The sequence below is a fragment of the Balaenoptera musculus genome, chromosome 10, assembly GCF_009873245.2.
Source record: "Balaenoptera musculus isolate JJ_BM4_2016_0621 chromosome 10, mBalMus1.pri.v3, whole genome shotgun sequence".
NCBI lineage: Eukaryota > Metazoa > Chordata > Mammalia > Artiodactyla > Balaenopteridae > Balaenoptera > Balaenoptera musculus.
Window position 1 is genome coordinate 98,804,396 of NC_045794.1, and position 25,248 is coordinate 98,829,643.

A 25,248-nucleotide genomic window follows, 5' to 3' on the forward strand; every position below is an offset into this window, starting at 1 on the left:
CCATTGATGAAGGGAGAACCAATTGGAGTTGGCTCAGAAAGAAGGGCAGGAAGAGGGTCCTAGGTGGATGGAACAGCATGAGCAAAGAGGCCTCAAGCAGCTCAGAGGGGTGCACGGTGTGTCGTGCTGCGGAAAGTTGAGGTCAGGGCACCACCGGGGCCTGGCCTGGAGGGGGCGCCGTAGCCTTGAGTTCTGAATGCGTGTTACATCCATGGTCACCAGCTTGGCCCCTTGTGAGGGCCGTGGGGAGCCTTTCATGAAGTGTTTGAGCATGTGTGTTCTGGGGAGGTTCCCACAAAATCTTTCTGGCTACAGGAGGCCTAATTTGGGGGAGGAAACACCCAGAAACCTTTCAACTGTCCCCTTCAGCCTGAAGTCCTATGTGCTCTGCAGTAGCAATTGAAACAAGCATTTAAATAGATGATTAGGACTGAATGTTCCTGTTTTTAAAACATTTCCCAGGAAAAACAAATGTTTGAAAGTTAAACATTTTGGCTATTAGGATGAAACAGAAGAAAAATCGCATTTGCCTTTTAAATATGGGCACCGGTGTTGGGTTGTGAATCCAGAACCCTCCCCCATGGGACCCGAGGGGGCCGGCCTGCAGCTCGGTGGGTGGAGGGTCCGCCCTCCCAGGACTGTCCTACAGTGGGGGGGGTCTCGACACCCAGGTTTAGGCAGGCGATTTGGACTCCCGTGCTGCTGTGTGACCCCAGGCAAGTGACCTGACTTTCTTAGGCCTCTTTTCTCATCTCCATCTTCCCAGCTAACATTTCTGGATTTCATAGCAGAGCATGGCATTTACTCCTCCTAACATCCCGAAAGACAGTGATAACAGCTACCATCCAGGTTGTATAAATCATGCCTTTGGTTTTCTGAATTCTGATGGCTTGGCGTCTTGGAGGCTGGCTGACCCTGAGGAACTACCCCTCCAGAGTTAACCCATTGTAGAGATAGTAAAGGACTCACCTCTGAGCACACCTTTCACAAGCAAACCAACCAATCCAGACTCCACCCCCCACCCCCAGCCACGTCCTGCACGGGGCTGTCGCACACACTGCCCTGATCAATCACCCCAGGGCCTGGGAGCAGACAACGAGGGTCAGCCCTGTGCCCCAGAGCCCACCCGCATTATTCACTAGCCCATCCTCTGCCCGCTTGCCCTGTTTCTAGGGATCTGTGAGTATAACCTTCTTCCTCAGGGCAGTCATTTCCGTGTCTGCAAGTCTTACCATACCTGATTAAAACAAATCTCGGTATAAGTACAATACAGGGGCTTTATGTGTCTTCCCTAGTTTGATTTTTCCAAGAACTCCGTGAAGAACCCTGAACGTTCCGCCTTTACAGATGGGGATGCCGAGGCTGAGAAGTGAGGGTTTTCTCTCCAGGCCAAGTAGCCAGGAGGAGGCAGAGATGGGGTCCAGCCTTGCTCTCTAAGGGTGTCTAGAAGCGTTGCATCTAAATTGCTTATCACTGTGCCTGGCACGGGGCAGCACAAACCAGCTTCTGGGGGACACAGCCCGTGCAGCGTGCTCCCATCTCTCAGCCCTGCCCTTGGCCCAGGCACCTGTCTTCAGCCTCTCCCGCCTGCTCGGGCTGCACACAGATTCCCTTTTTGCATCGCCGGCCCGTGTCCTCTGTGTGTGCATGGCAATGGCACGCGTGTGCCCGAGCCCCCTGCAGCCAGCCCCGGCGGCAGCTTGAAGCCGAGTCTCCATTCCAGAGTTACCCTAGATCGAGTGCCATCCCAAGAAGTCTGGTCACGTGAATCTCCCAGACATGGGCAAGTGTTTAAACACAGAACTGTCAAAGACGCACTAAAAATGCAATCAGAGATCGTTATGCCGTCTCTTTATTCCATTCCCCTCTGCTGTGTTCTGCGAGACGGGGATGGGCGGGAGGAGCCATAAGTGGGCATTTGCCTGATTGCCGCTGCATTCAGAGAACACTAAAACTCTGCCGGGCTCCGAACGCCGCTCCGGGAATGGCGTAGATTATGGAGAAGCTTGCACATATCATGTTGAATTGAACAGATTATGCAGTTTGGAGGTAGCACTTTCTGTTCAATGGGATGGGTAAGTGTTAGCGATAAAGAATTGTAACCTTTTGGAGGGAGATTAATCTTGGAAGCGCAAGTAGCAGAGCTTTCGTTTGCATCCCTCTTTGTGCTCTGAACCCCGCGCATACTCGCTGCCATGTGGAATCTACGTGTGGGTGCATATCTATTTGGACATAGATGGCAAATGAAAAGTTAAAATAGTATGATCATCCTCCAATTCTCTGCTGATGAATACCTAATGGTCTTTTTACCACCAACAAATCCATGGCTAGCAAATGCCAGGATTTGAAGGGAGCTGGCTGAGAAGAAACGAAGCATTTGGGGAAGATGAGCTGGACGTTATCACGCAGAATACAAATGCATAACAATGCCCACCAGCTCTGAAAAGCAGGGAGGAGGGCTGGTTTCCACGAGGACTTGCTGCTTCTCCCAGACCCGAGGCTGGGAGATCACACCCCAGCAAGGCCCACCTGGCCCAGGAGCCAAGCAGACCCTCACTCTTCCCGAATGTCCTATCTTTCCAGTCCCCAGCTCAGCCTGCATGTCCCACCAGAGGCTGGCTGGTGTGACCACTGTTCTGCGTTCCTGAGGTAGGAGGCTGGGGTTCGAGTGCTGGTTCGCTGTTCTCTTGCTGTGTGACCTCAGACAAGCCCCTTTCCCTCTCTGAGCCCCAGTTTCCCCCTCTATCCAATGAGGGGTGTGGATTGGAAGCTCTGCGTGTCACTTCTGGCACTGACCTCAGGACTAAGCTTTGTTTGGTGCCTTGTCCAGCTTCTGGAACACAGCCTGTGCTCAGACAGAGCTTGTGGGCAGCTGAACAGGGCCGGGGGGTTAAAACAGGGCCCAGCTTCAGGGAAGAAAGCGAGTTTCTGGCTTGCTGGGCTTTTGGGATAGACTGACTGGATTCTTTGCTTCTGTTGGGCTGAGAGAGGTGGGGGGTGAGAAGGCATTGGGCCCATTTGTCCCCTCTCGGAGCCTCACCAAGCTGGCACAGCCCCCAGACACCTGCTGGAGAACAGCCGGGGTTCAGGCACTCTTGGCACCTTGTCAGGGCAGGTGCTCCCATCTGGGCACTGGGGTGGTTCCCCTGTATATTAGCCCTCTTCTCTGCTGCCAGGAAGGACAACCGCAAGAAGGGGCAGAGGGAACAACATTAATTTCCTCTGGGCAGGCATCGGGAGGAAGAGTTTGTTTTCATCTCATCTTTTTCCCCACGAAGCCCCTACAAGTCAAATGGTCATTGCGGGCCCCCAAACACTCCCTCATTTACTACCCAGATACAGGAGGGAGAAGATGAAGCTAAGCCAGAAAGCCTCTGATGATTGGTCGTTGGGCATTTTATCCACAATCAGGTTGGTAAGAGCTGCAGGCTGATGTGAGCATCTAATGCAGCTTTAGGTTGTAGCAACAGAGGTGGCAGCCCCAGAACAGAGGAGGGGACTTTTCCACCTGCCTCTGTGATAGTTAAGCCGTACCAGAGCCTTGGTTCTGGCTCTTCCACCCCCATCTACGAGAGAGCAGGTCCAATGGGAGAAGATTCAGAGAGGGCCGGTCAGGGTTATGGGTGAGGGAGGTGGGTCTGGATAGCAAGCCCTGCCAGGACAGTTGGAGGAAAAATTTGGAGGAAAGGGAGGGATCCAGGTAGACAGGGATCAGTTGGTATAAAGGAGACAGAGCTACCCCAAGATGGATTGATTGATTTATAAATGCATCCATCTGTCTCTTTCCATCTATTCATCCATCCATAATCCATCCATCCATCTATCCATCCACTCATGCATCCATCCATCCATCCTTCATCCGTCCATCATGCATCCATCATCCATCCTTCATCCATCCATCATCCATCCATCCATCCATCCGTCCATCATGCATCCATCCATCATCCATCCATCCATCCATCCATCCATCATGCATCCATCCATCCATCCACCCACTCATCCATCCATCATCCATCCACTCATCCATCCATCATGCATCCATCCATCTATCCATCCACTCATCCATCCATCATCCATCCATCATCCATCCATCATCCATCCATCATCCATCCATCATGCCTCCATCCACCTATCCATCCATCCATCATCCATCCATCCATCATCCATCCAATGATCTGTCTGCCCGCTGAGAGGTAGCATGATGGTACCAGTTCAGGATGAGTTTGATGAGGCCAAGCCACAAAAACTGTCAAACTGTCCATTACCCTCTGTGCTTGTTCATCACTTTGTTATTGATTTGTGTAACCTCTCTGAACCTCCATTTTCCCAGATGTAAAATGGGGATAATAATACTTAAGTGTCTTTGAAGGTTATACACAGCTGGCGAGTTGCCAAGTTCAAGTGCCCATGCAGTCAGAGATGTGTCTGTGGCTGGACTCCCAGCTCAGAAGGGCGTGGTGCTGGAAGGTTTCTGTGTTCACAAATGGATGAGCACCCTGCCTCCAAGCCGTGTGGCACCCACCTTTTGGGGAGAAACCAGACAATATTTGAGGGTGTCACGCCAGCATGTTATGGCTCCTGCCCCCCACCTGGCTTTATGTCCAGGAGCTGGTTCTTCCCTGGGAGGGAATAAGCCTCAGTTACCTCCTCTGATCCGAGGTGGGAGGAACAGGGGAGAGCCCACAGCCTCCTGCCCACTCCTCAGTCCCTGGTAGTCAGGAGCTGCGGAAATAAATGAAACTGTATGGTTGGAGTAATTTGCTAATTTGCTTAAGTAACACCCCCAGTCAGAGACATGACATCAATACATTAGTGCGGCTCGGGCTCCCCGAGCTGGGGCGGCGCGCCGAGTGGGGTGGATGGATGCTGTGAAGTGGAAACGCAGAGAACTAGTGCTGGAAGGCAGTCATGGTGGCCGCTGCTCCAGCCGTGACTGCACTGTGGCCAGGGGCTGGCCTGGTGGCCTTGAACGAATCTGAGCTGCTGACCCAGAGGTGTGGCGTCAGCTGGACCAGCACCTAGCATTGCTTCTCCCGTTCACCTGCTGCGGGACCTGCGCAGGTTCCTGACCTGGGACCCTCGTTCCCCAGCTTCGAGGCGGAGGTAACAGAGCCCACCTCGGGAGGGCCCAGCCTTTTACCGAGGGTGGCTGGCCCAACAGTGAGGTCCCGGAAATGGCAGGCTTCTCTGTGCTGTCCCCCACGACCCTTCTCCAGATGCTCAGGCCCAGGCAAGCCTCTCCCCTCCCCGCCGGCAGCCTGAGCATCACTGGAGAGAGGGGTCTCTGCACCGTGTCACCTGGGGTGCTGGCGGGGGCTTCGCTTTCCGGACTTCTGCCGGGACCTGCTTGGGATGGAGATGGTGAAGCCAACACATCTCCTCTCTGCTCCGGATTCTCTCCTGTGAGGAGAACAAGAGGACGTCTCAGCATCCCTGGGCCAGGCTGGGATGACAAACAGGAGGATGGGTGAGGCGGGGAGGCAGAGGGGCCTTGGGGAGCTCATCCCCACGGCCTGGTTGGCAGCTTGGAGGGGCAGGGGCCAGGTCTGGTCCCCTTCGTCTCCAGGGACTGTGGCTGGGGCCAGAATCCCCAGCGCTGCTGGGAGTGGGCAGTGCCTTAAAATGAGTGAAGTGGGCTGGGTGTGAGCAGTAAGGACAGGTGGGGACCGGGCAAATTGCCCTCTGCTTCGTGTCTAAGGGAAGCAAGGCACTCAGCACTTGCCTAGGCCAGGATGGTGAGATTTTAAAATTGACTGATTGATTTTTAGAAAACAAAGAATGACATTTTATTGGAATTTCTCTAATTTTTAATGTTGGCAACAAATGCAAATTGAGAAAAGCCAAAAAATTATGCCAAACAAAATATGTCTGTGGGTAGGGCTGGCCTGCTGGCTTCTAGTTTGCAAACTCTGGCCCAGGGAAGCTGACTTTTTCTGAACATCAAAAGGCTTTGTGTGTTTCCATTCATTGTCTTGTGTAATCCTAGAACAGTCTTGCGAGGTAGGCATTATTCTTCCTGTTTCACGGGTGAGGAAACGGAGGCCCGGGGAGGTCAAGTCACATAGCCGGTTAGTGGCAGAACTGGGTCTGGGACCCAGCTGTCAGCCCCTGAAGCCCATGCCTGTCATCGGACAGCCTCCCAGAGTTGACAAACACCAAAGAAGAGAGAACGCTATTTTCTCAAACCTGTAAAGAAGTCTGGGTGGCCGGTGAGGCAGTGATGAACAGATTATGGTTTTCTGCTTGTTTTGTGAAAAACTTCTCTCTCTGTGCTGGGGTCCCCACCTCCTCTGTGGCCAGGCTGGGAGGCGAGCGGCCACCCAACAGCCCTTTGCCACGGCCATAGAGCCTGAGGCCAGGCAGAATGGGCAGGTCCCAACTGCAGGGGTGGGAGGGGGGCGGGCTGGAGAAGTTTCTAACTGGGTTCTGGATGCTTCCATTTCATTGCAATTAGAATATGATAATAGGTGTAGTTATGGTACCTAGAACTTCATTGTGTGGCTCAGCCATAACACTCACCCTGCCCCTTCCTGGAGCTTCCACAGTGCTGGGCAAACGGGGTTCTTCCTGGAACGTTATGGGGAGCTGACCTGGTATTGTGGGCCTCGGTTCCCAGTAAGGCAGACAGTCCTCAGAATTTGGAGAAGAGGCATTTCTGGAATTGGGTTTCTGACAGAAGGCTCACACAGCAGAGGAGGTCGAGTTTCAGGTCATGGTCAAGGGTGAGAAAGCTCTGCTGTCCCTGGACTGTGTTACCCTTGTGTGGGACCAGCCACAGGGAAGGGGCTTGGTGGAGCTGGGGGCCACACGAGGCCCTTGGCCTCCAGAAAGGGGCGGTTACCAGGCACACTCACGTCGATCAGAGGGGAAACTGAGGCTCAGAGAGGTTAAGTGACTTGCTCGGATGAGAGGTGACAGAACCCAGGTCAGCTGGATCCAAATCCGGACACTTTGCCCTGTGTGTGCTCCTGTGGGAGTCATGGTCACTGGGAACGGAGAAGACGCCTCCTGAGGTGTGGATCTCTGTTAGCCCGGGGCGGTCCTCTGGGCAGGTTCCCTTTCACATCACCCTGGGACCCCTGGACGGGAGGCTGGAGCCAGAGGTGTGGCCACGGCTCTCGGTGGTCAGGATGGGGCTCTCGCCGGTCAGGATGGGGCTCTCGCCCTGGCCTTGTCGAGGGCGCCTTCCCGGGCTTTCCCCGAGTAGGTGGAAAGTCTGGGGTCACACAGGCCTGACTGGCTCAGAATCCAGCTCTGCCACCTCCTGGCCATGTGGCCTCCAGCACGTCACCCCGCAGCTTCCTGAGCCTCAGTTTCCGCGTCTGCACGATGCAGACGATGAAGGCCTGGCTCCGCGCCTGACGCGTAGTAGGGCTGATACGTGCACGGGGTGCTGCTAACTAGCCACTTGCTGCTGAAGAATTCGGACAAAAGAAGCGACTTTCTTGCTGAAACAGACGCAGAGTAAAGTTTGGCGTCTTTTGTCCTGGCTCCTTCAGAAACCAGAGCTCAGGTCGTTTAGAAGTTCCATTCAGTGGCCGCGGTTACTTGTCTGTGAAATGGCTATGCAATGTCACCATTCTCCTGCCTGGACACCCCATCTCCCCAAGGCCCCGTGCTGGGCTGGCACCTTCACACGCCCCTTGGTGTTTGCTTGACCCACCAGGGCATGCCCTTGGGGAGGGGGCAAGAAAAAGGCTTGGGCCTCGGGGTTCACCTTCGAAATTCATTTTTTTATCCTAATCAGGTACCATCATGACTCTTTCTCCAGGCCCGGAGAGCCTAGCAGCTGAGGCTGGTGCAAGGTCGGGGGTCACGGGCCTGAGCCTGGGGTCAGGCTGGCTGCCGGCGGGTGTTGGGGAGCCGGGGCGGGTGGCGGTCAGTTTACTGAGGCCGAGGGGCTGTGGTAGCCTTGGGCGGCCGTCCTGGAACCCAGCCCATGGCCAGATCACCCGGGAGGCAGTGCACACACCTGCCTAGGGCATCTACAACGTAAGGCCCCAGAGAAAGAAAGGGGAAGAAGCATGGCGTTGAGGAACCGCGTGGAATTTGCAGAGAGCACAGCTGGAAGGACCCTAGTATTAGCTCAGTGTATGTTATACACGGACGGTTTTGTTTTGTTCCCGCTTAGACTGTGTTTTGACTTTGAATTCCGTGGCAGTAGGGGTGGGGACGGGCACTGTAATCTTTCCCGAGCGTAGGGTCTCCCAAGGTTTGACCTGGGCTCTGCAAAGAACTTGCAATTCCTGTTCATGTGGAAGCTAACGAGTCAGACCCCCAGGTGGAGGGGGCCTGAGACAGTGAGGCTGGCAAGGCAGGCCTGGGGGTCCAGGGCAGGGTCTCCTTCCAGTGGAAAAGTGGCCCGGACAGAAGAAACGGAGGTGGGCGAGTCCTGAGGATGGGGCCGGGTCCACTGGAGCTCAGAGGCCCTGCAGGAAACTGCCCAGCCCCATCCCGCTGGTCTGGGGGGCGGGCAGCCTGTCACCCAGCAGCAGCGGGGGCAGGGAGGCCACAGGGATGGCAATCAGGCTGCCGCCGCCGCCTCTGATCAGAAGGCACCTGTCGGGAGCGAGGGTCAGCTCTGCCGGGGGGTCCAGGGGCTCTTGCCTGCCCCCTCCCCCCGGCACTGTGGCCTCCAGAAGCCAACAGCGGTGCACCGTGTGTCTGTCTGTGTCGGCCCTGCAGGCAGCCTGCCCTACGAGTACAAGATCGTGATCGCAGGCAACCATGAGCTGACCTTCGACCAGGAGTTCATGGCCGACCTCATCAAGCAGGACTTTTACTACTTCCCGTCCGTGTCGAAGCTGAAGCCGGAGAACTACGAGAACGTGCAGTCGCTGCTAACCAACTGCATCTACCTGCAGGACTCTGAGGTCACCGTGCGGGGCTTCCGGATCTACGGCTCCCCGTGGTGAGTGTGCCTGGTGGGCGCTGTTCTGACCGCTGGTGACAGTGAAGCTGTGCTGGGGGGATGGAGGAGCTGAGGCTGAGTGCATGGAGGGAAGAGGGGCTGGGAGAAGCAGCAGAGAGACCTGGGGCCAGCTCTCCCCTCACGCTGTGTGACCTTAGGCAGGTCGCTGCCACTCTCTGAGCCTTGGTTTCTCCATATCTGGCAAATAAATCTATATGCTATACTGTCTCACATATAGACAGGTACTATTAGTATCCCCATTTTCCAGGTGAGGAAACTGAGGCACAGAGAGGGTAAGGGCCTGGCTGAAGGTCACACAAGTAGGAATGGGCAGAGCTGAGATTAAACCCAGGCAGTTTGGTTCCAGAATCCTTGCTTTTAACCATTATTCCATGTGCTAGGAATCTCCCTGTTGTCTGTCCCTCTGACACACACAGAAGATGCATAGGTGGGGGGGGTGGTGATTGATTAGCCAGACTGAGGAGCGGCAGTCGGAATTTTCATGGAAGGCCAAAGTCCTGCTTTACTGTACTGGGGACGGCAGTTGTTTAAATCACAAGTATACATCAAGCCTTTGTTCCCTGTTGGGGACACAGAGCAATCAGACCTCATCCCTAGGCTCACCTGGCTAAGTGGGGATCAAGGTGAGAACAGGTCATGACAGGTCTGCATGACGGTCGGTGTGTCCACAGTAACCCCCGTGATGATGACGATGATGATGATGGTGATGATTAAGATTATGATGATGTTGATGGTGGCAGCAGATCATTCCTGAACAATTACAGTAAGCTGGGCCCTGGGCTTAAATCTCCATAAGAATTGTCTCTAATCCTTGCTCAGCCTTGTGAGGACTGATATATTGTCCCCGTCCTGTAGTTGGATAGACCACCTGGCCCTTAGAGGCCCAGCTGGCAATTGCTACAGGGTGCCAAGTGCTGGCAGGGTGAGGAGGACACCATACACAGGAAGGAGAGACCTCATGTACTTGAAAGAGTGGCTTGATTCTGGAAGGCTCCCTGGAGGGGGTGGGGTGACCTGAGCCACAAGGGAAGAGAAGGGCATTCATAGGGGTGGAGGGGTAACAGGGCCTGAGGCTGCACCATCAACCAGAGCAGCACACGTAGGGAGGCTGACGGGCGATCTGGGGGGACCCGGGGCCTGTCCGGGTGCAGGGACTTCAGGGAGAGCAGCTGCTGACACAGGGTGGCTGGGAAGCCCTGGGGTGGCCCTGGCTGATGCCACGCGGTGACCACCTGCTGCCTAGAGGCTGTGAGGGGTTTAGGACATGGTCCCATCCTCCCAAGGCCTCCTCATGGGGCAGAGAGGAGATGCTGGGCTGTCCTGCCTTCCTTGAGCCCCAGGAGATGCCTGCTGTCATCTCCCTGGTCCTTGCTGTGTACAGGGTCTCCACAAACCCTCCCGGCGGCCTGTGAGGTCCTGATGAGGACTGGGGTGGGGGGGCCCTCAGGGATGTGATGAGCTCGGGGCCAAGGCCAGGAGAGGGGAGGAGATGGCCGAGTCTGCCTGGCAGGCCGTGAGAGCCCAGACCTGGAGGGGAAGTCAGTTAGGCAAAAAACCAGAAGGAGGTCATTGTCAAAGAAGGAACCAGCGTGAGCAAAGGCGCGGAGGTGAGCTGAGCACGATGGGAGGGGTGGAGCGTGAGGTGCAGGTGGGGCGGCGGGAGATGAGGCTAGAGGGTCAGGAGAGTCAGGTGCCAGACCGGGGAATCTGGACTGGATCTCTTTGCCCAGTGGTTTCCAACACCCTGTCTCCCCTGCACACCCACATACCCACACACACCCACACCCGTACACACAACATTTTGTTTAAAGTTAGATTGCTTAGAAGTTAACAGCATGGCTTTGGAACCAAACTGCCTGGGCTCAACTCTTGGCCTCACCTCTTACGGGCTGTGTGACCCTGGGCAAGTCACTTAACCTCTCAGTGCCTCAGTTTCCTCCTCTGCACAATGGGAGTGATGGGGCACCTCCTGCAGGGGGTGGTTGTAAAGATGTAGGAGGGTTCAGCTGAGCCCAGTGTCTGCACCAGGCTTTCCACGGTTGGAGACATCGTTCTTGTTATTTGCTACGTGGAGCCCCCTTCCATCACAGCCTTGCCCGGAACCCAGACGTGAGATGGAGGACAGCAGGGGGTGGGAGCCGGCAGGTGTCACTCAGTGTCCTTCCCACCCCACCCAGAGCAGCTCTGTGCAGCCCCACAGCTGGGCCCCGAAGAACCCCTTTGACGGCCAGCTGCCCAGGCTCCTGGCCGGGATGTCAGGCCAGCCCCGTGGTCCCCTATGCCAGCTGCAGGCCAAGTGCTGGTGCTGCTGAGGCCTGAGTGAGGCCGCTGTCAGCCTTGCTGGTGTCCAGCTGCTCTGTGCTCGAGCTGCCTGTGGTCTCTGCTTTGACTTTTGTGGCTCCAGCACGGGCAGTTCTGGACCTTTTAGTTGCAGGCCCCCTGGGGCCTGAGTGGGGAGGAGCACCTGTCTTCTCCTTGACCCTTACCTGTCGTCCCAGCTGGATGCACACCCCCGACCCCATGCCATGGCGGGCCCAGCACCAGGCTGCTAGACAGAGAAGGGACCCAAGGAGGGCTTCGTGAGATCCAGGAGGGCTCCCTGTTGGAGGGGGTATTTGAAGGAGGTGTGGGGTTTCCATAGGCGGAGGAGGCAAGGGAGGAGCCGTATTTCGGAGCCCCTGTTATGTGCTGGACCCTGCCACACTCTTCTTGGGCCTGCTGTTGGTTCACAGCCTTTAACGCCGAGGGCTAGACGGCACCTCGTCTGCATTCTGAGATGCAGGCTGTGAGCTGGCATTCCATGCAGCAACCCTGGGTTCCTTTAGGCCCCGTCTGGGGCTCGGAGCAGGTGGTGTGAGGTGAGACGTGGGCTCATGTGCTGAGGAAGTTTCACTAAATTTCCCCCTGTGTGAGCCAGTTGCTTGCATCTGCTTCCATGGCACCATGGAATTAATCCTGAGTTCCTTCTGCCACCTTCCCCCCTGGGACCTGCATGCCTGGGAGGGTGGGCCCCTGCCACCAGCACCCCAGAATCTCAGCAACAGTAGTGGCTGGGCAGTTGGGTGGTAAGGGAAGGGTTGTTCAAATTGGGGTAACACCACCTCTTAGCTGTGTGACTCTGGGCAAGTGCCTTAGCCTTTCTGGTCCCTCTGTATAGGGCAGTGATACTGCCCACCCTATAGGGGGGTTGTGAGGGCTGCGTGGGCCCGTCCAGATGAAGGCCAGGCCCAGAGTGTGGCCTTGGAGGTTAGCTGTCGTTATTATTACTGGGGAGCCGCTGGGATGGAGACCAGGACAGAGAGAGCTCTGTTCCCGCTGATACCTCAACAGCCCCTAGGGTAGGACCAGGCCTGCAATTACCTCCTTTTACAGAAGGGTAGGTAGAGGCCCCGGTGAGGACGTGGCTTGCCCAGGGCCACGCAGTGAGTGGTTCTCCCGACTCTCGGTCTGCTCCAAGATGGAGGCCCTTTTATGAACGCCTACTGTGTGCCAGGCGTGGGACAACGTGCCCTTCGCGTGTTCCTTGGTCCTCTGAATAGCCTCAAGATGCACCTCGGCCTTGTTGGCCCATTGAGACCTGGGGATCAAAATGATATTCTCATGGCCACCCGGTGGTTGGTTAATTCATTGATCAAGTGTTTGTCCCGTGGCCACTCTGGGGACGTGCCATGAGCCAGACGGATGCGGCTCCTGTCTTCACGGGGTTTTTATCCTCGCGGGAGACACATCAACCACCCATTCCTTGATTCAACAAGAGCCACGGAGGAGAAGCTCTGGGAGCTAGGGTCGGGGAAGTCTCCCCACAGGAGAGCCATAGATACAAGCAGCTCTGGGGTCTGCGAAGGGTGTGACAGGCAGGGGAAACAGCCCCGGCAAGGCCCAGGAGGCTCAGAGGGCTGTGGACGTGCTGGGGGCGGAGTGTGGCTTCCAGGGTCTCAGTGAGAGAGCGGAGGCCAGAGGCTGGGCCATCAGGCCGGGCTGGCGGCTGCCACGGTGGGTGGGGGCCTCACCCTGGTCTCCCAGCGCTCAGTGAGCCACGGCTCCTGTAGCCCCGCGTCCTCAGCCCGTGGGGACCTGGCACATCACACCCGAGGCCTGGAAGGGACACAGTGCTCGTGTGTGCAGAGCTGACTTTCAGTCACGCTTGTGCCCTGGACCCACACACACCAGGGACGTCCCCACTGCCCTGACTCTCACTTCACATCTGACCTCGGCAAGTCACGTCTCTCTGAGCCTCTGTCTTCCATCTGGGCAAGGGGGCACCAGGGTCCTCTCTGTGGTGTCGTCAGGTGAAGCCACACTGGGGAAGTGGCACTTATCAGTCCCCAAGAAGGTATTCTTGGCCAAAGAACCTCGTGGCCTGGCTGCCAACTCTGCCTGGCTCGGGGGGCGGGGGGGCTGTTCGCCATCCCCACTGTCTGTCGAGGTTTAGGCTGGGCGAGCTCAGCCCCCGGCGCCGGCCGCCTGGGCATATGGCAGCTTGTTAGGAGGGGCTGGACAGCAAAGCTGACAGTGATTATTATTAAATTCAGATGTTCAGGGTTTTCCTTTTCTTTTTCCCGTGCCCTTAACATATTGACTAACACGTGGAATACAGGCGACTTTAGCAGCATCGTAACACCAGCAGGCGGGGATCAGGGATCAAATAAACCAGTAGCCGTAAGTAACCTAATATCAGTGGTATCTGGGGCATGTGGGCAAAGCTGACCCACGCTGGGGGCAGACCTGTTCTGTGTCGTCCTACAAGGCAGAGCAGGGACACAGAAGGCAGGTTCTCATCAGTGTGGGAAGACTATCCCACAGGCAGGAGCCCAGAGGAGAGGCAGTGGGGCCTTACTGAGTGGTGAGCTGCCCATTACAACGGGCATGCAAGCAGAGATACACTGTGGTTGGGCCTGGTGTCCTCCCAGCTCCTCCCCCATGCAGAGGGCCACTGTTTCTCTGCCTGAGGCTGATGATCCCCTGTAAGCAGAGGAAAGCAGAGGGAAGCCCTTTTGGTGCTAGACTTGGGACGAGGTTGGCCTTGATATTGAGGACTCACCAAAGGAAGCTTGGAGGAGGAAGCAGACAGCAAACTCATGGTCGCCACGACCGGCCTTTCCTCTAAGTGTTACCACCAGGGGATGCTCTGCTTGGGAGACCGGTGGGTCAGATTTGAATGGTTCCACTTCTTGTGAGACACACTCGGAGGCCCACAATGGCCGTCAGGTGCCTGGCCCCCTGCAGGGCTCTGGAGACCCAAGAATGGGTCCGGCCTGGCTGTGTCCCCCGTGACAGGGCACCATTACCAATCCCATTTTGCAGGATGGTCAGAGGCAGAGAGAGAATAATTTTTTAATGTGAATATGTCCTATGCAATATTTTAAATGTATGTACGCTAAAAGAATTGTGTTGTTTGTCTGACGTTCAAATTTAACGGGGCGTGTTGTGTTTCGTCTGGCCACCCGTATCCTGAGACAGTTGGGTTCTGCCTGTTTTTCGAACTTTATAAAAATGAACTCGTGTGTTGTTCCATGACTGCTTTTTTTCACTCAATATTATATATTTTTAAGGTTCTTCCATGTCATCATGTGCAGTTGTGATTGGTTCTCTTCTCAATGCCGTGTAGGATTTCATCGTAGGACTATATCACGACTTATTTATCCATTCTGCCCCGTTCCCACCACCCTTGCTTGGGGCCCATTATAAATAATATTGCTATGAACATTCCACATGTCTCTTGGTGTACATAGAGATTTACTCCTGAATGTGCGTGCGTGTGGACACACACACACACACCCAGGAACGGAGTGGTCAGGTCATACACTGTACAGCTCTTTGGCAGGGGCTACGCCAGTTTTTCCCCTGTCAGCAGTGCCCTGCCTCACCTCCTTGCCAGGACTTGGTATTGTAGGCCTTGCAGATTGTACCCATCTGGTGGCTGTGCTGATATCTCAAGGTGGTTTTCATTTGCATTCCCTTGATGACCGGCGAGGTTGAGGATCTTGGCCACTTGGATTTCTTCTTTTGTGAAGGGCTCAGGTCTTTTGCCCATTTAAAAAGGTAATTGGGTCGTCTGCCCTTTCCGTATTGGTTTGTAGAGATTCTTTATGTATTCTGAGTGCAAGCCCTTCATCACATGTAATGTCTCAAGTGGCTTTTCCTCCCCTGTGACTGGCCTCTTCCCTCTCTTCGTGGTGCCTTCAGATGACTAAAAGTTCGTAATTTTGGTGTAGTCAAATGTGTCACTGTTTTTCTTTGCGGTAAGTGCTTTTTGTGTCCTATTTAAGAAATCCCGCCCCTGAAGTCATGAAGATGTTTCCTTATTATCTTCCCAGATCTTCGCTGTTTTGCCTTTTATCAATATGTTTAGGTGTTGGGTCCACTGGCAGTGATTGCATTGATGGTGTGAGGTAGGGATCCCGTTCTGGGATTTTCCACTTGGCCTGGCACCAAATATGGAGATCATCCTTCCTGGCTGCTCTGTGTTGCCCTCCTTGCCTGGCACACGGGGGCTGTGTCTGGGCTATCGCCTGCTCCTTCAGCCCACCTAGCTCCAGGGCCACACTGTCTTAACTACTCCAGCAGCCCATTTCTGTCATGTCTCTTTTCCCAACTAGAAGAGTTGAGGCTCCAGGAGAGCAGGGACCTGACCCCAGGGGAGGCTGCCTCACCACTTCCCCGGTCCAGTCCGGCGTGGGAGGGATGGAGGGCTCACTAGAGCCGCGTGCTTGCGCGGCCACCCTCCCGGGGCACCGTGACTTTCTGGAAGTCATCTCTGGGCCCCTCAGATGCAGACTCGGCGCTGAGCCTTCGCCGAGAGCAGCTTAGAGGAAGGGGGCGGGAACCAACCGCAGAAGAAGAGGAAGAACTCAGCTGTTACAAAATCCTAAGTGTTAAAAAAAAATTCCGTATACATACCGTATTCATTTATGGGTTTTGGATGCATTTTTTGTTCTCATTTAACTGAAAACGGCCTTGATTTTTTTTTTTTTTTTGAAGGAGTGAGGGAGGGAGTGAAGTTGGCACGCAGCTAGTCCATCTGGTCTAATTACTTCTGGTATTTTGAAAGAAGGCATCTAAACCTGCTGAGACAGGAAACTTTGAGAAGTGGTGGCCGGGCCGCTGCTGGGCGTCTGGGCGCGGATCCTGGTCCTCAGCTAGGAGGCCTGGCTGCCTACGGGCAGGGCAGGGCCTGGGGCGCAGCCGGAGCCTCGGGGACCAGCTCTCTCCAAACAGCCGGGATGTGCAGGGCCCAGCTGAGTGACCTCAGGTCAGGATCCTGGCTTCTGTGAAATGACAACGGGACAGTCCCCTCGTGGGGTTGTTCTTAGGATTCAGAGAGGTCTTGTGCGTAAGTTGCTTGGCACACAGGCATTCAACACACGGTGGTCCCACCTACCCCCCTCAAACCTCTCCAGCTACTGCCTCGACTGCCCAGAGCGGGGGCTGGGCGAGGTCGTGTACGTACAGCCTGCAGGGGCTGCGGGCACAGAGAGGGTGGCCCCTGGACAAGGCTGGCCGTGGGTTCTAGCGTGAGCCTTTGTCGTCCTTCCCTCCGCTTCCCTGTGTGCACAGGGCAGGCCCGCTGGGGGTGGTGGGTGCGAGGAGCAGGCAGGAACTGAGCAGCCTGGGAATTTAAAATCTGTGCCCTGAAGGTGCTGGGGCTCTGCTTGTTGATGTGACAGTAGCACAATTACTGTTCTCATTGCTGACCCAGAGGCTCTGAACTTATAGCTGCTCCAGCTGTTCGAATTCTTCACAGCCATGAGTGAGGTCTAACCCTTGTCCCCACTGTATAGCTGAAAAGACTGAGACCCACAAAATGAAGCGACTGGCTTAAGGTCCCACAGTAACTGAGAGCCCAGATGGGCCGGGATGGGAGGATGGAGGCCCTGCCCAGAACGGCAGACAGAGAGGTGCTAAAATAAAATGCTTTTTAAAAGACTTGATAAAATACGTCTTTCCGGGAAAAAAGAATAGAGAGGATGCAATAATGAACTCCTAGCTTTTCCCTTGCTTCTCAATGCCTGTCACCATAATGTGGTCAAGGGGGTGCCAGTGGAGCGGGATCCTGGCGGCGCCAGGACCTGAGACAGCCCGCGCTGCCCCCGCTGTCCCCGCCACCGCCAGAAGCTGATGGGAGACCACGGTGAGCCCAGTTTGGACTGCCGTCCCCCTCACTGGGCTCCGGACCCTCCGTCCTTCTGGCTCTGCTTGAGGAATGGGTGGGCCTGGGGCTCAGTTCCCAACCACCTCACCCTTTGCTCTTTCTATTAAGAAAATCTTTTTAACCTCTTAAAAAAATACTCATTTTTCAGTCTCTCCAGTAATTCTCCGAGGTGTTTGGGGTGTCGTAATTTGGGGTTGCCCGCTCACGTTCTGCAAGGCTCTATCTGGGGGATCCTGGGCAGCCAGGTGTGGGGGTGCCCCTCAGAGAGGATGTTTACCCCAGTCTGTGGGTGCCCCTGGCCAGCAACCCCCTTCTGCTCCTTTCACGGGTCAGAGCTTCCTGGGCCCACGGGCTCACGGCCTGGGGAAGCCTGGGTCAGAGGCCCAGGGGAAGCTTCCCTCTGGTGGAGGCCTTCCCACGGTCCACTCTTTCCCCGAGGCCCTCTGGGGACCCAGCTTTCTGGTCACAGCCCCTGCTAACCACCGGGGCCTTCTCTCTTGTTGCTTCAGGGCCATGAAGACCCACGTTCCCTGGTTCAGAGGCTGGCAGTCCCCGGGCATCTAGCACTGAGCTTATTTACATGTCATCCTGCATTTCTAGGTGGTTTCAGCACAGGCCGTGGCCTTGATCTGTTCAGACGAGAGAGGCCAAGGCTTTCCCTCCCCTTCAACACCTGAAACCCTCATTCAGCAAACTTCCCGTGAGCCTGCTGCACAGTGGTCCCACCTGCTCTGCCTTTCACTCTCAACAGGACAAGGCAGGACTCTTTTCATCCCCGTCTTACAGAGGAGAGAGGGGAGGCGAGGCGTGGGTTGGTCAAGCGACTGGTCCAAGGTCTCAGCTATAGGCAGAGGTGGTGCCAGGTTTCCGCCCAGGTGGGTGGAGTTGGGGAGCTCCCGGGGCGGCTGGCCTTGACCTGTCTCATCGGCTGCTGCTTCCCGGCCTGGCCCTGGCACCGTCCCTCCTGCAGCCCCTGTTGGGCTGCAGAACCACATGGGGCTGGCCTTGGGGTCCTAGGTCCCTGGCCCCGTGAGTGCTGGACACTCCCCGGGCCTCAGGCCCTCGTGTTCTCCTTCCCAGGGCCCTGCCAGGGTGCAGCGAGTGAGGACCCCGGAGCGCTGGTCGGAGCATCACAGAACCTCAGCGGTACTTGCCTCCCTTCCCGTCTAGAGCCCGAATCAAGTTGGGAACAGCCTGTATCTGTTCAAGACAAGCTGGGAAGCCTGCTGACCGCGAGCCCTGCCCGAGCCTCAGTGCCCCCTCGTTTGGTCCTGTGACAGGGACACGACAGGCTTGGGAGGGTCCCCGAGGGACCGAGCAGTGTCCTCCCCCAGTGGTCACTTCCCTCTCCTTCCTCCACCGGATATTATACTCATCAGCCTTACACACGACTGGCAGTTGACAAATTTTGATGGAGGGAAGAAATTCCTCGTGTCTGGACCCACACTGTGCTATCTCTGCACGAGCGTGTGCACACACGCACATGCAGACGCGTGCCATACACGTGCGCACACACACACCACATAACACACGCACACATGAGCACCCACACTCTCTCTCACACACACTTCTTCTCACCTCTCTCACACTCAGCCTCTCTCACGCACACGGGATTTCTCTTCTGCTCCTTTCCTATGCTTATCTTTCTTGATTTCTCATTGTTGTTTTCTTTCTAGAAGGGCCCTCAGCACACATACGCACACTCTTCTACATGAGATTAATGTCTGAAACGAGTCCTCTGCCTTCTCGCCGCCGCAGAGGAGTCCCAGCCAAACAAAAGATGAATGATTCTGCGCCTCGGAAGGGTGGGCGAAATTAATTAGGAATGACAAAGGACCCCGTTCTTTGGTTCCACTTATCTTGCTGCTGACTTGCCCTAAGTGTGTGTGGGGCAAGGTGTGTGACTGACAGTCCCGGGGACACGTCTCTGCTCCTCCTGGCCCTGCCCCCTCACTGGCAGCCGCAGCTGCCCTGCTGCGGCAGCGTCTCCCCCAGACTCCCCCTCCGCTCCCAAGCCCGGGAGGTGCAGAGAAGGAGCAAGGCAGACCTGCCTCCACCAGAACCGGGACGTCCCCAGGAATGGGGGCCACCTGTGGGGTGAGGAGTCAGCAGGAACTCGCTCGGGGGACCCAGGCATGTCACCGACCCTGAGCCTTGGTTTCCCTGCTGCAGATGGGAGCACGGCCTCGCTGGAGTGCTGAGAGGGTCCCAGGACGCACGTGGGCCAGTGACACGTGTCATCCTCACCTGAAATGCTCTCAGTGTTGGCTGTCTCTGAGAGAGGGCAGAGGCTGTATTTGGCTCCCTGGAAGTGGCCCCGGATAGCCTGGCCTTTTGGGGAGGGGGTACTGGGGCAGGAAGAACAAACAGATTAGGGTCAAGATGAGTGTTTGGTCTGCAGCGGGAGAGGGAGTGGACCTGGTCAGGCTTGTCTGGGAGCTCAGGGGCGGCTGGCTGCCGGTGGGGAGAGGTCCCTGCCCCGCTCACACTGCAGCTTTCACCCCGCGGAAGAGGCAGAAGTGGGAGAGCACCTGGCCGGTGGGGAGGTGGGGCGGGCCAGTGTGAGAGGCTGTTCCCTCCCACCTGCAGGGCAGCCGCCCCTGCCCTCACCTAGGGAGCGGGCTGCCTGGGGAGGCAGGGACGGTCCCCCGAGGGCGGTGAGTCGGGATGCAGCCGAGGAGGTGAGCATCACCTCTGAGGCCGCGTCAGTGAAATGGGCATAGGATTCCCCCGGGCAGGTCGTGGCAGGGTGAGGGAGCATGGGCGGCTCAGCAGGTGGCCAGAGTTCTGGTTCAGGTGGTGGTCCTGGTGGAGGGTCTCAGGGCTTCATGACGGCCAGGGGCTCTGGGGAGGGCTCCTGGGGAGGGTGTGGGGAGGGGAGGGTTAATGCTTAGTTCTTCCCACCTGCCTGCCTGCCAGGTAGAGCACCTGTCAGTTCATTCCATCATTCATTCATTCGTTCATTCATTCAGGCACACTTTGTGCAAACCCACCCTGAGGTCCACCTGGGCCCAGCCATCAGTTTAGGCAGGATGGGTTCAGGGATGGTTTGACCCGGGCCTGCCCTGAAGGAGCCTGTGTAAGGGCACTCAGAGCAGGGAGGGTCACTTGTGCTTGGGGATGGAGGTGATCAGGGGAAGCTTCCTGGAAGAGGTGGCCTTTGAGCCAGGCCTTAACAAATAATGGGTCATGGACTCTGAGGAGAGGCTAGGAAGGGCATTTCAGGTGGCTGGAACAGTATGAGCAAAAACCCAGAGGTGGGGAAAGGCTGGGCCTTGTTCAGGAAACAGAGGATTGTTGTGACTGGTGGGCGGTGAGCTCATTGGGGAATCTGAGCAGGACGGTCCGAAAGGTGGAATGGGGCAGAGCCCAAGGCCCCCGCATGCCAGGCCATGAGGTTCGGGCTTGTCCTGGAGGTAATTGGGAGCCGTGGAAGGTTTTGGAGTAGAAGAGTCACAGGGTGAATGAGAGGCGGGGCACCAGGAACCAGAGTGCAGCCAGGCTCAGAGGGACAGGCAGGCAGCTGCCACTGAAGAGGGAGAACCTGGGGCCCAGCCACGCCAGCGGGGTCCGGGTCAGCGGCCCACTGGGCACAGGATGCAGGAGCCAGGAACCCTGGTCCAGGTCCCTCTAGCCTCCTGAGTGTCCTCAGACCCATGACTTCTCTGTGCCATCATTTCCTCACCTCTAAAGTGGGGGCCTCCTGACAGCTTTGTCCTGAGGGTTAACTGAGCTAAGGTGTGAAAGAGGCTGGTAACGTGGGGTTTGCTGAGGAAGGTGGGCTGGATTCCTGGTCCTGTTGTCATTACTCTGAGATTGAAGCAGAGAGCACAGGCTCTGGAATCTGCTGTCTGGGTTGGAGCCCTGGCTGTGCCGCTTGGTTACCAGGTAACCTTGGGCAAAATTCTCTGTACCTCTGTGCCCCTCAGTTTGTGCATCTGTAAAATGCAGCAGTGATGGCAGTTGCCTCTCGGGGTGGGTGTGAGGATTGGAGGCTCACGGAGAGCCTTTGGAGCTAGGCCTGTGTGGGTGTCCCCTCGGTGACCCCTTGGCGGCCTATCAAGGGGGCCCCCCCTCCCCTGGCCTCTGCCCTCAGGCGTTGCGCCCTGGCCTGGGTGCACCACTGGGCCCAGCTCTACCCAGGACACCCTGGGCCGCCTCCACCCCCACCCCCCAGCATCCCTGGGAAATGGGGTGGCCATACTCCAGGCTAATTGAATGGCCCCTGGTGCACCCCCTTTCCCGGGGCGTGTGCCTTGCCTGGGGAGATGGGAAAACCAGAGCAGGGGAGGCTCTGCTTCAGACGTGTTCTACAGACAGGCATCGCCCCCCTCCCGTCTGCCACTAGGGAATCCGGAATTCACGCTTCAGGGGGAAACCGTTTAATGATTGGCCACGAGGAGGTCATTTATATTGGCTAAGCGGGCCTAATTAGACTGGATTCGAAGGTTACCGTAAGCGCACAAAAAAGCTGTTAAGGGGTTAACCTCTGAGAGATTACATTGTATTCACCGCTCTGTTAAAGTTTGAATTAATTTTTCCCATGGGTTTGTTCACATTCTAATTTTCAACTAAATGAGACATCTGTTTCAGAAAAGGAAAATTTGCTCTGGTTGTCATGGCAACTATCATTCTGTAAGAAAATTATTCCAATGGTTACTTTAGAACAGAAAGACAGAAATTCAGGACATAAAGCCGCCTGCCACGGCTCTGTCGGAATTCTGATCCATCCGACCTCCTCGGGGTCTGTGATGTGTCCTGGACGGTGGGCGGACGTCAGAGCTCCTGGCCCTCAGGGCAGTGAGGCTGCATCAGGCGCCAGCTGCACTGGGGATGGGGACCGTGGCTCCGGCAGCGCCCACCGTCTCAGGCATTCGTGGGTCTCAGACCACGGCTGCCCCCAGGGTGGGTGGGGAGCTCAGGGCGGGCTGGATCCGGGCTGCTTGGATGACAGGCCCTGCGAGCCCCCGCCTGCCCTGACCTCTGTCTGGAACCCCGAGCAGCCTCGCACTTCACCTGTGGCCCCAAAGGGCCCTGCTGGGCGAGGAGAGAGGGTCAAGTGACCAGACGCAGGATGCCTGGGATGTCGGGGCCGACTGCACCCTCGGGAAGGGCTGGTGCCCCCCATCCCTTTGGCTCCTCTTCCCATGACACAAACCTGGATGGACGGCGTGCGGGAGTGGCCGAAGACTTTTCCAGACCCTGGGGAGTGAGGTCACCCTGAAGATTCCGCCTCTCCCGCTGCTCTGGCCCTGCTCCTGGCCACCCCTGAGAAAGGCCTCCCAACCTGCGGGCCGCCCTGAGAAATGCCTCCTCTGGACGTTTCTGTGCATGACTTGACTCTTCCTGCTCCCCCCAAATTTCAATAAAGGCCAGAACATCCCCTTTTCCCAGTGACGGAGCTCCTGGGTATTTGGAAGCATTTTTGCGATAGTGGTGCAATTTCATTCCCTTACACCTCTTCCCACCCACCTTCTTTCCCTCCCCTCTGTGTCAGGCAATGGGTGGGGTAGAGCATCGAGCAAGAAGGACCCCTCTGCCCTCATGGGGTAAGATCTGGGGCCATAGGCATCCTTATCCCAGTTTACACGGTGAAAGAGTCTGGGAGCGTGCAGCCCAGGGGCAGAGCCAGAGTGTCTGATGCCAACTTCGGTGCCCTTGAGCAACCTCTCCGGGCATCCCAGGGGGCAGGGTGGATTCCAGCTTCCCAGGATTTGAGGTGACGTGTTTCCAAGAACCACGGAGGTATATCTATGGGGAAACGCCACCCCCAGAGGAAGGCTCGTTGGTACTGGAGGGGGAAGGTGACGTAGGCAGGGGCTCGTGTGGGTCAGCTCCTGGGGGTCTGTGGGGTCTCTGATATGTTACAAAGTGTCTTTTCCAAAAAGCCACTCCTTGCTGTGGCTCATGGGAACTCACAGATGCCTTCTCTCCATGCTGATGAGGCCTTGTCCCCTCTCGTAAATATTTGATTAGGTTTTTGAAAAATGGATGCTGTGTTTGGAAGGCAGCAGAAAGGCATTGCTCCTTTTGCTGTAAGCTGACGGACTGTGGGCTTCTGGGGGGACTACTGGGCTTGGCTTTATGAGCAGCTTCCAGGCTGCTGCAGCCTTCCCTGCAGGGACCCCGCCCTGGCTTAGCCAAAGTGGGGCTTTGAGTACGCCCAGGGTCTGAGGGCTTCAGAAATTGCAGAGCTGTGAGCTCAGTATGTTAGGGCTGCCAACCGCTTTTGACCAGGAACTGTGGTAGGAAAAGCATTTGTTTTTTTTTACATTGTGACTCAGTACACCCTTATGTGGGTGTCTATTTAAATATAAATATATTTAACTAAAGTATCCCTTCCCTGCTATGATGTACTCTGATGTTTTCTATTCTTTTTTTCCCCCTTTTCCTTTTATTTTTTTAAAATGCTGTTTGACCCTTCAAAATGCAGTTTGAAAAACCCTGCCCTGAGCCAAAGGTTTTTCATCCAGGTTCCGTGAGTGGGTTTCAGGAGGGGTCCATAGTAATGATGGTGATGATGATGGTGGTGGAGATGATGATGGTGATGGTGGTGGTAGTGGTGGTGGTATTGATGATGGTAATGATGATAATAGTGGTTATGATGGTAGTGGTGATGGTAGTGGTGATGGTAATGATGATAATAGTGGTTATGATGGTAGTGGTGATGGTGATGGAGATGACGATGGTGTTAGTGGTGGTGGTGACAGTGTTGACGTTGGTGATGATGGTGTTGGGGATGATGATGGTGATGGAGATGACGGCAGTTGCAAAGCATTGGACCAGGCACTGTTTTAAGCACTTACATGGATTAATTGATTTAATCCTTTCAAAGCCCTGCTGAGGAAAAGGGTATTATTATTATTATGCCCATTATACAGATGGGGTAATTGAGGCATAGAGAGAAGTTAAGCCACTTGCCCAAGGTCACACAGGTAGTTAGAGGTGGACCCATTCTAACCCAGGTCCGTCTGATCCCAAGATTCCCTCAAAGGTGGATGTAAAATTGTGTGTGGGGGGAGACGTTTTTCTGCAGAGGGATCCCTCAGCTTTCTGTAGAAGTGCAAAGGCAGGCCTGAGTCGGGTGTGACTTAGGGAGTAGGTGGCTTCCGAGGGACTTCCCAGTGCCACCCACCCAGCTGCCTTCCCCAGCCCCGGCCACCTGGTCTCATCACTTGGAGGGCACTTCCTGTGGGTGGGGATCCCTTGGGACAGCCCAAACTTGGGGGTGCAGACAGCTCCTGTGTGCCTGCCCTTCACTGTCTGTTTCTCCTCTCACAGGCCCAGAGGGCAGATCCCCAGGCCCCCCCCTGTACAGGTGGTCCCCCTGGAAGCCACTCATGGCTGGGTGTGGGGGAACCCCATCCCCCCACAAGAACAAGGCAGGAGCCACAAGTCTCCCTCAAGATCAAAACTTAGGCTGGTAGGGGCGTGGGGAGATGGTGGCCTGGCATGTTCTGCTCATTTTTAGTAAGTTTTCCTGGTTGGTACCTGGGGGCTTTCATTCCAGTGTTGGGGATCATGTTCAGCTTTGAAGTTTTGGCTGCATTCCCAAGGCAACAGGAAGAGTCCTGTTTGACATCCCGTTAACAAATTCATTCATTCATCCAGCCCTCTCTCACTCAGCACCATTCGTTAAACAAACATTTGCTCCTCCCCTGGGCAGGTGCCAGTCACTCGGGGTGAGAAGGAAGATGGAGCAGACAGGGCTTGGAAGGATAAACATGGCGTGGGGTCAGGGGCAGGCAGGAGGAGAGGAGGGACCCGGTGTCCCAGGCGGGGGTCACGGACAAGCAAAGGCTGGCAGCGGACGGGATCCCCCAGGTGTCTGAAGTGGCGAAAGCACCTTTGACCCCAAATGACCAACCAGTATAGCCACTCACCCTCTTCCTTCACAAGCCCACGTTCCAGGATTTGGCGCTGCAGGCTTGACGGCAGCTGGGAGAGAGGGTCGGATCTGGGTTCCAGAATGACTCCTTCACTGACCACTGTGTGACCCTGGGCACCTCCCTTCCTCTCGCTGAACCTCAGTCTTCCTGTCCAGAACCTGCCATGGTGGGACTAAAGCAGGTTCTCAAATGCTGTTCCATGGAACCCCTAGGGTTCCACAGAGGTGCATTGGGTGGCTGCCAATGAAGTAGAGACGTTGGGTCAACAACTAGGG

At 56.0% G+C, this 25,248-nt stretch overlaps 1 protein-coding gene across 2 annotated transcripts in view; it reads left to right on the plus strand.

The window, feature by feature from the left end:
- Positions 1-25,248, plus strand: part of MPPED1 (metallophosphoesterase domain containing 1) — a 91,065-nt gene that overhangs the window by 30,931 nt on the left and 34,886 nt on the right. For both annotated transcript variants that reach the window (XM_036864667.1, XM_036864666.1), the window contains exon 3: positions 8,686-8,911. In XM_036864667.1, the coding sequence (XP_036720562.1) occupies positions 8,686-8,911 (226 nt within the window). The remainder of the gene's footprint in view (positions 1-8,685; positions 8,912-25,248) is intronic.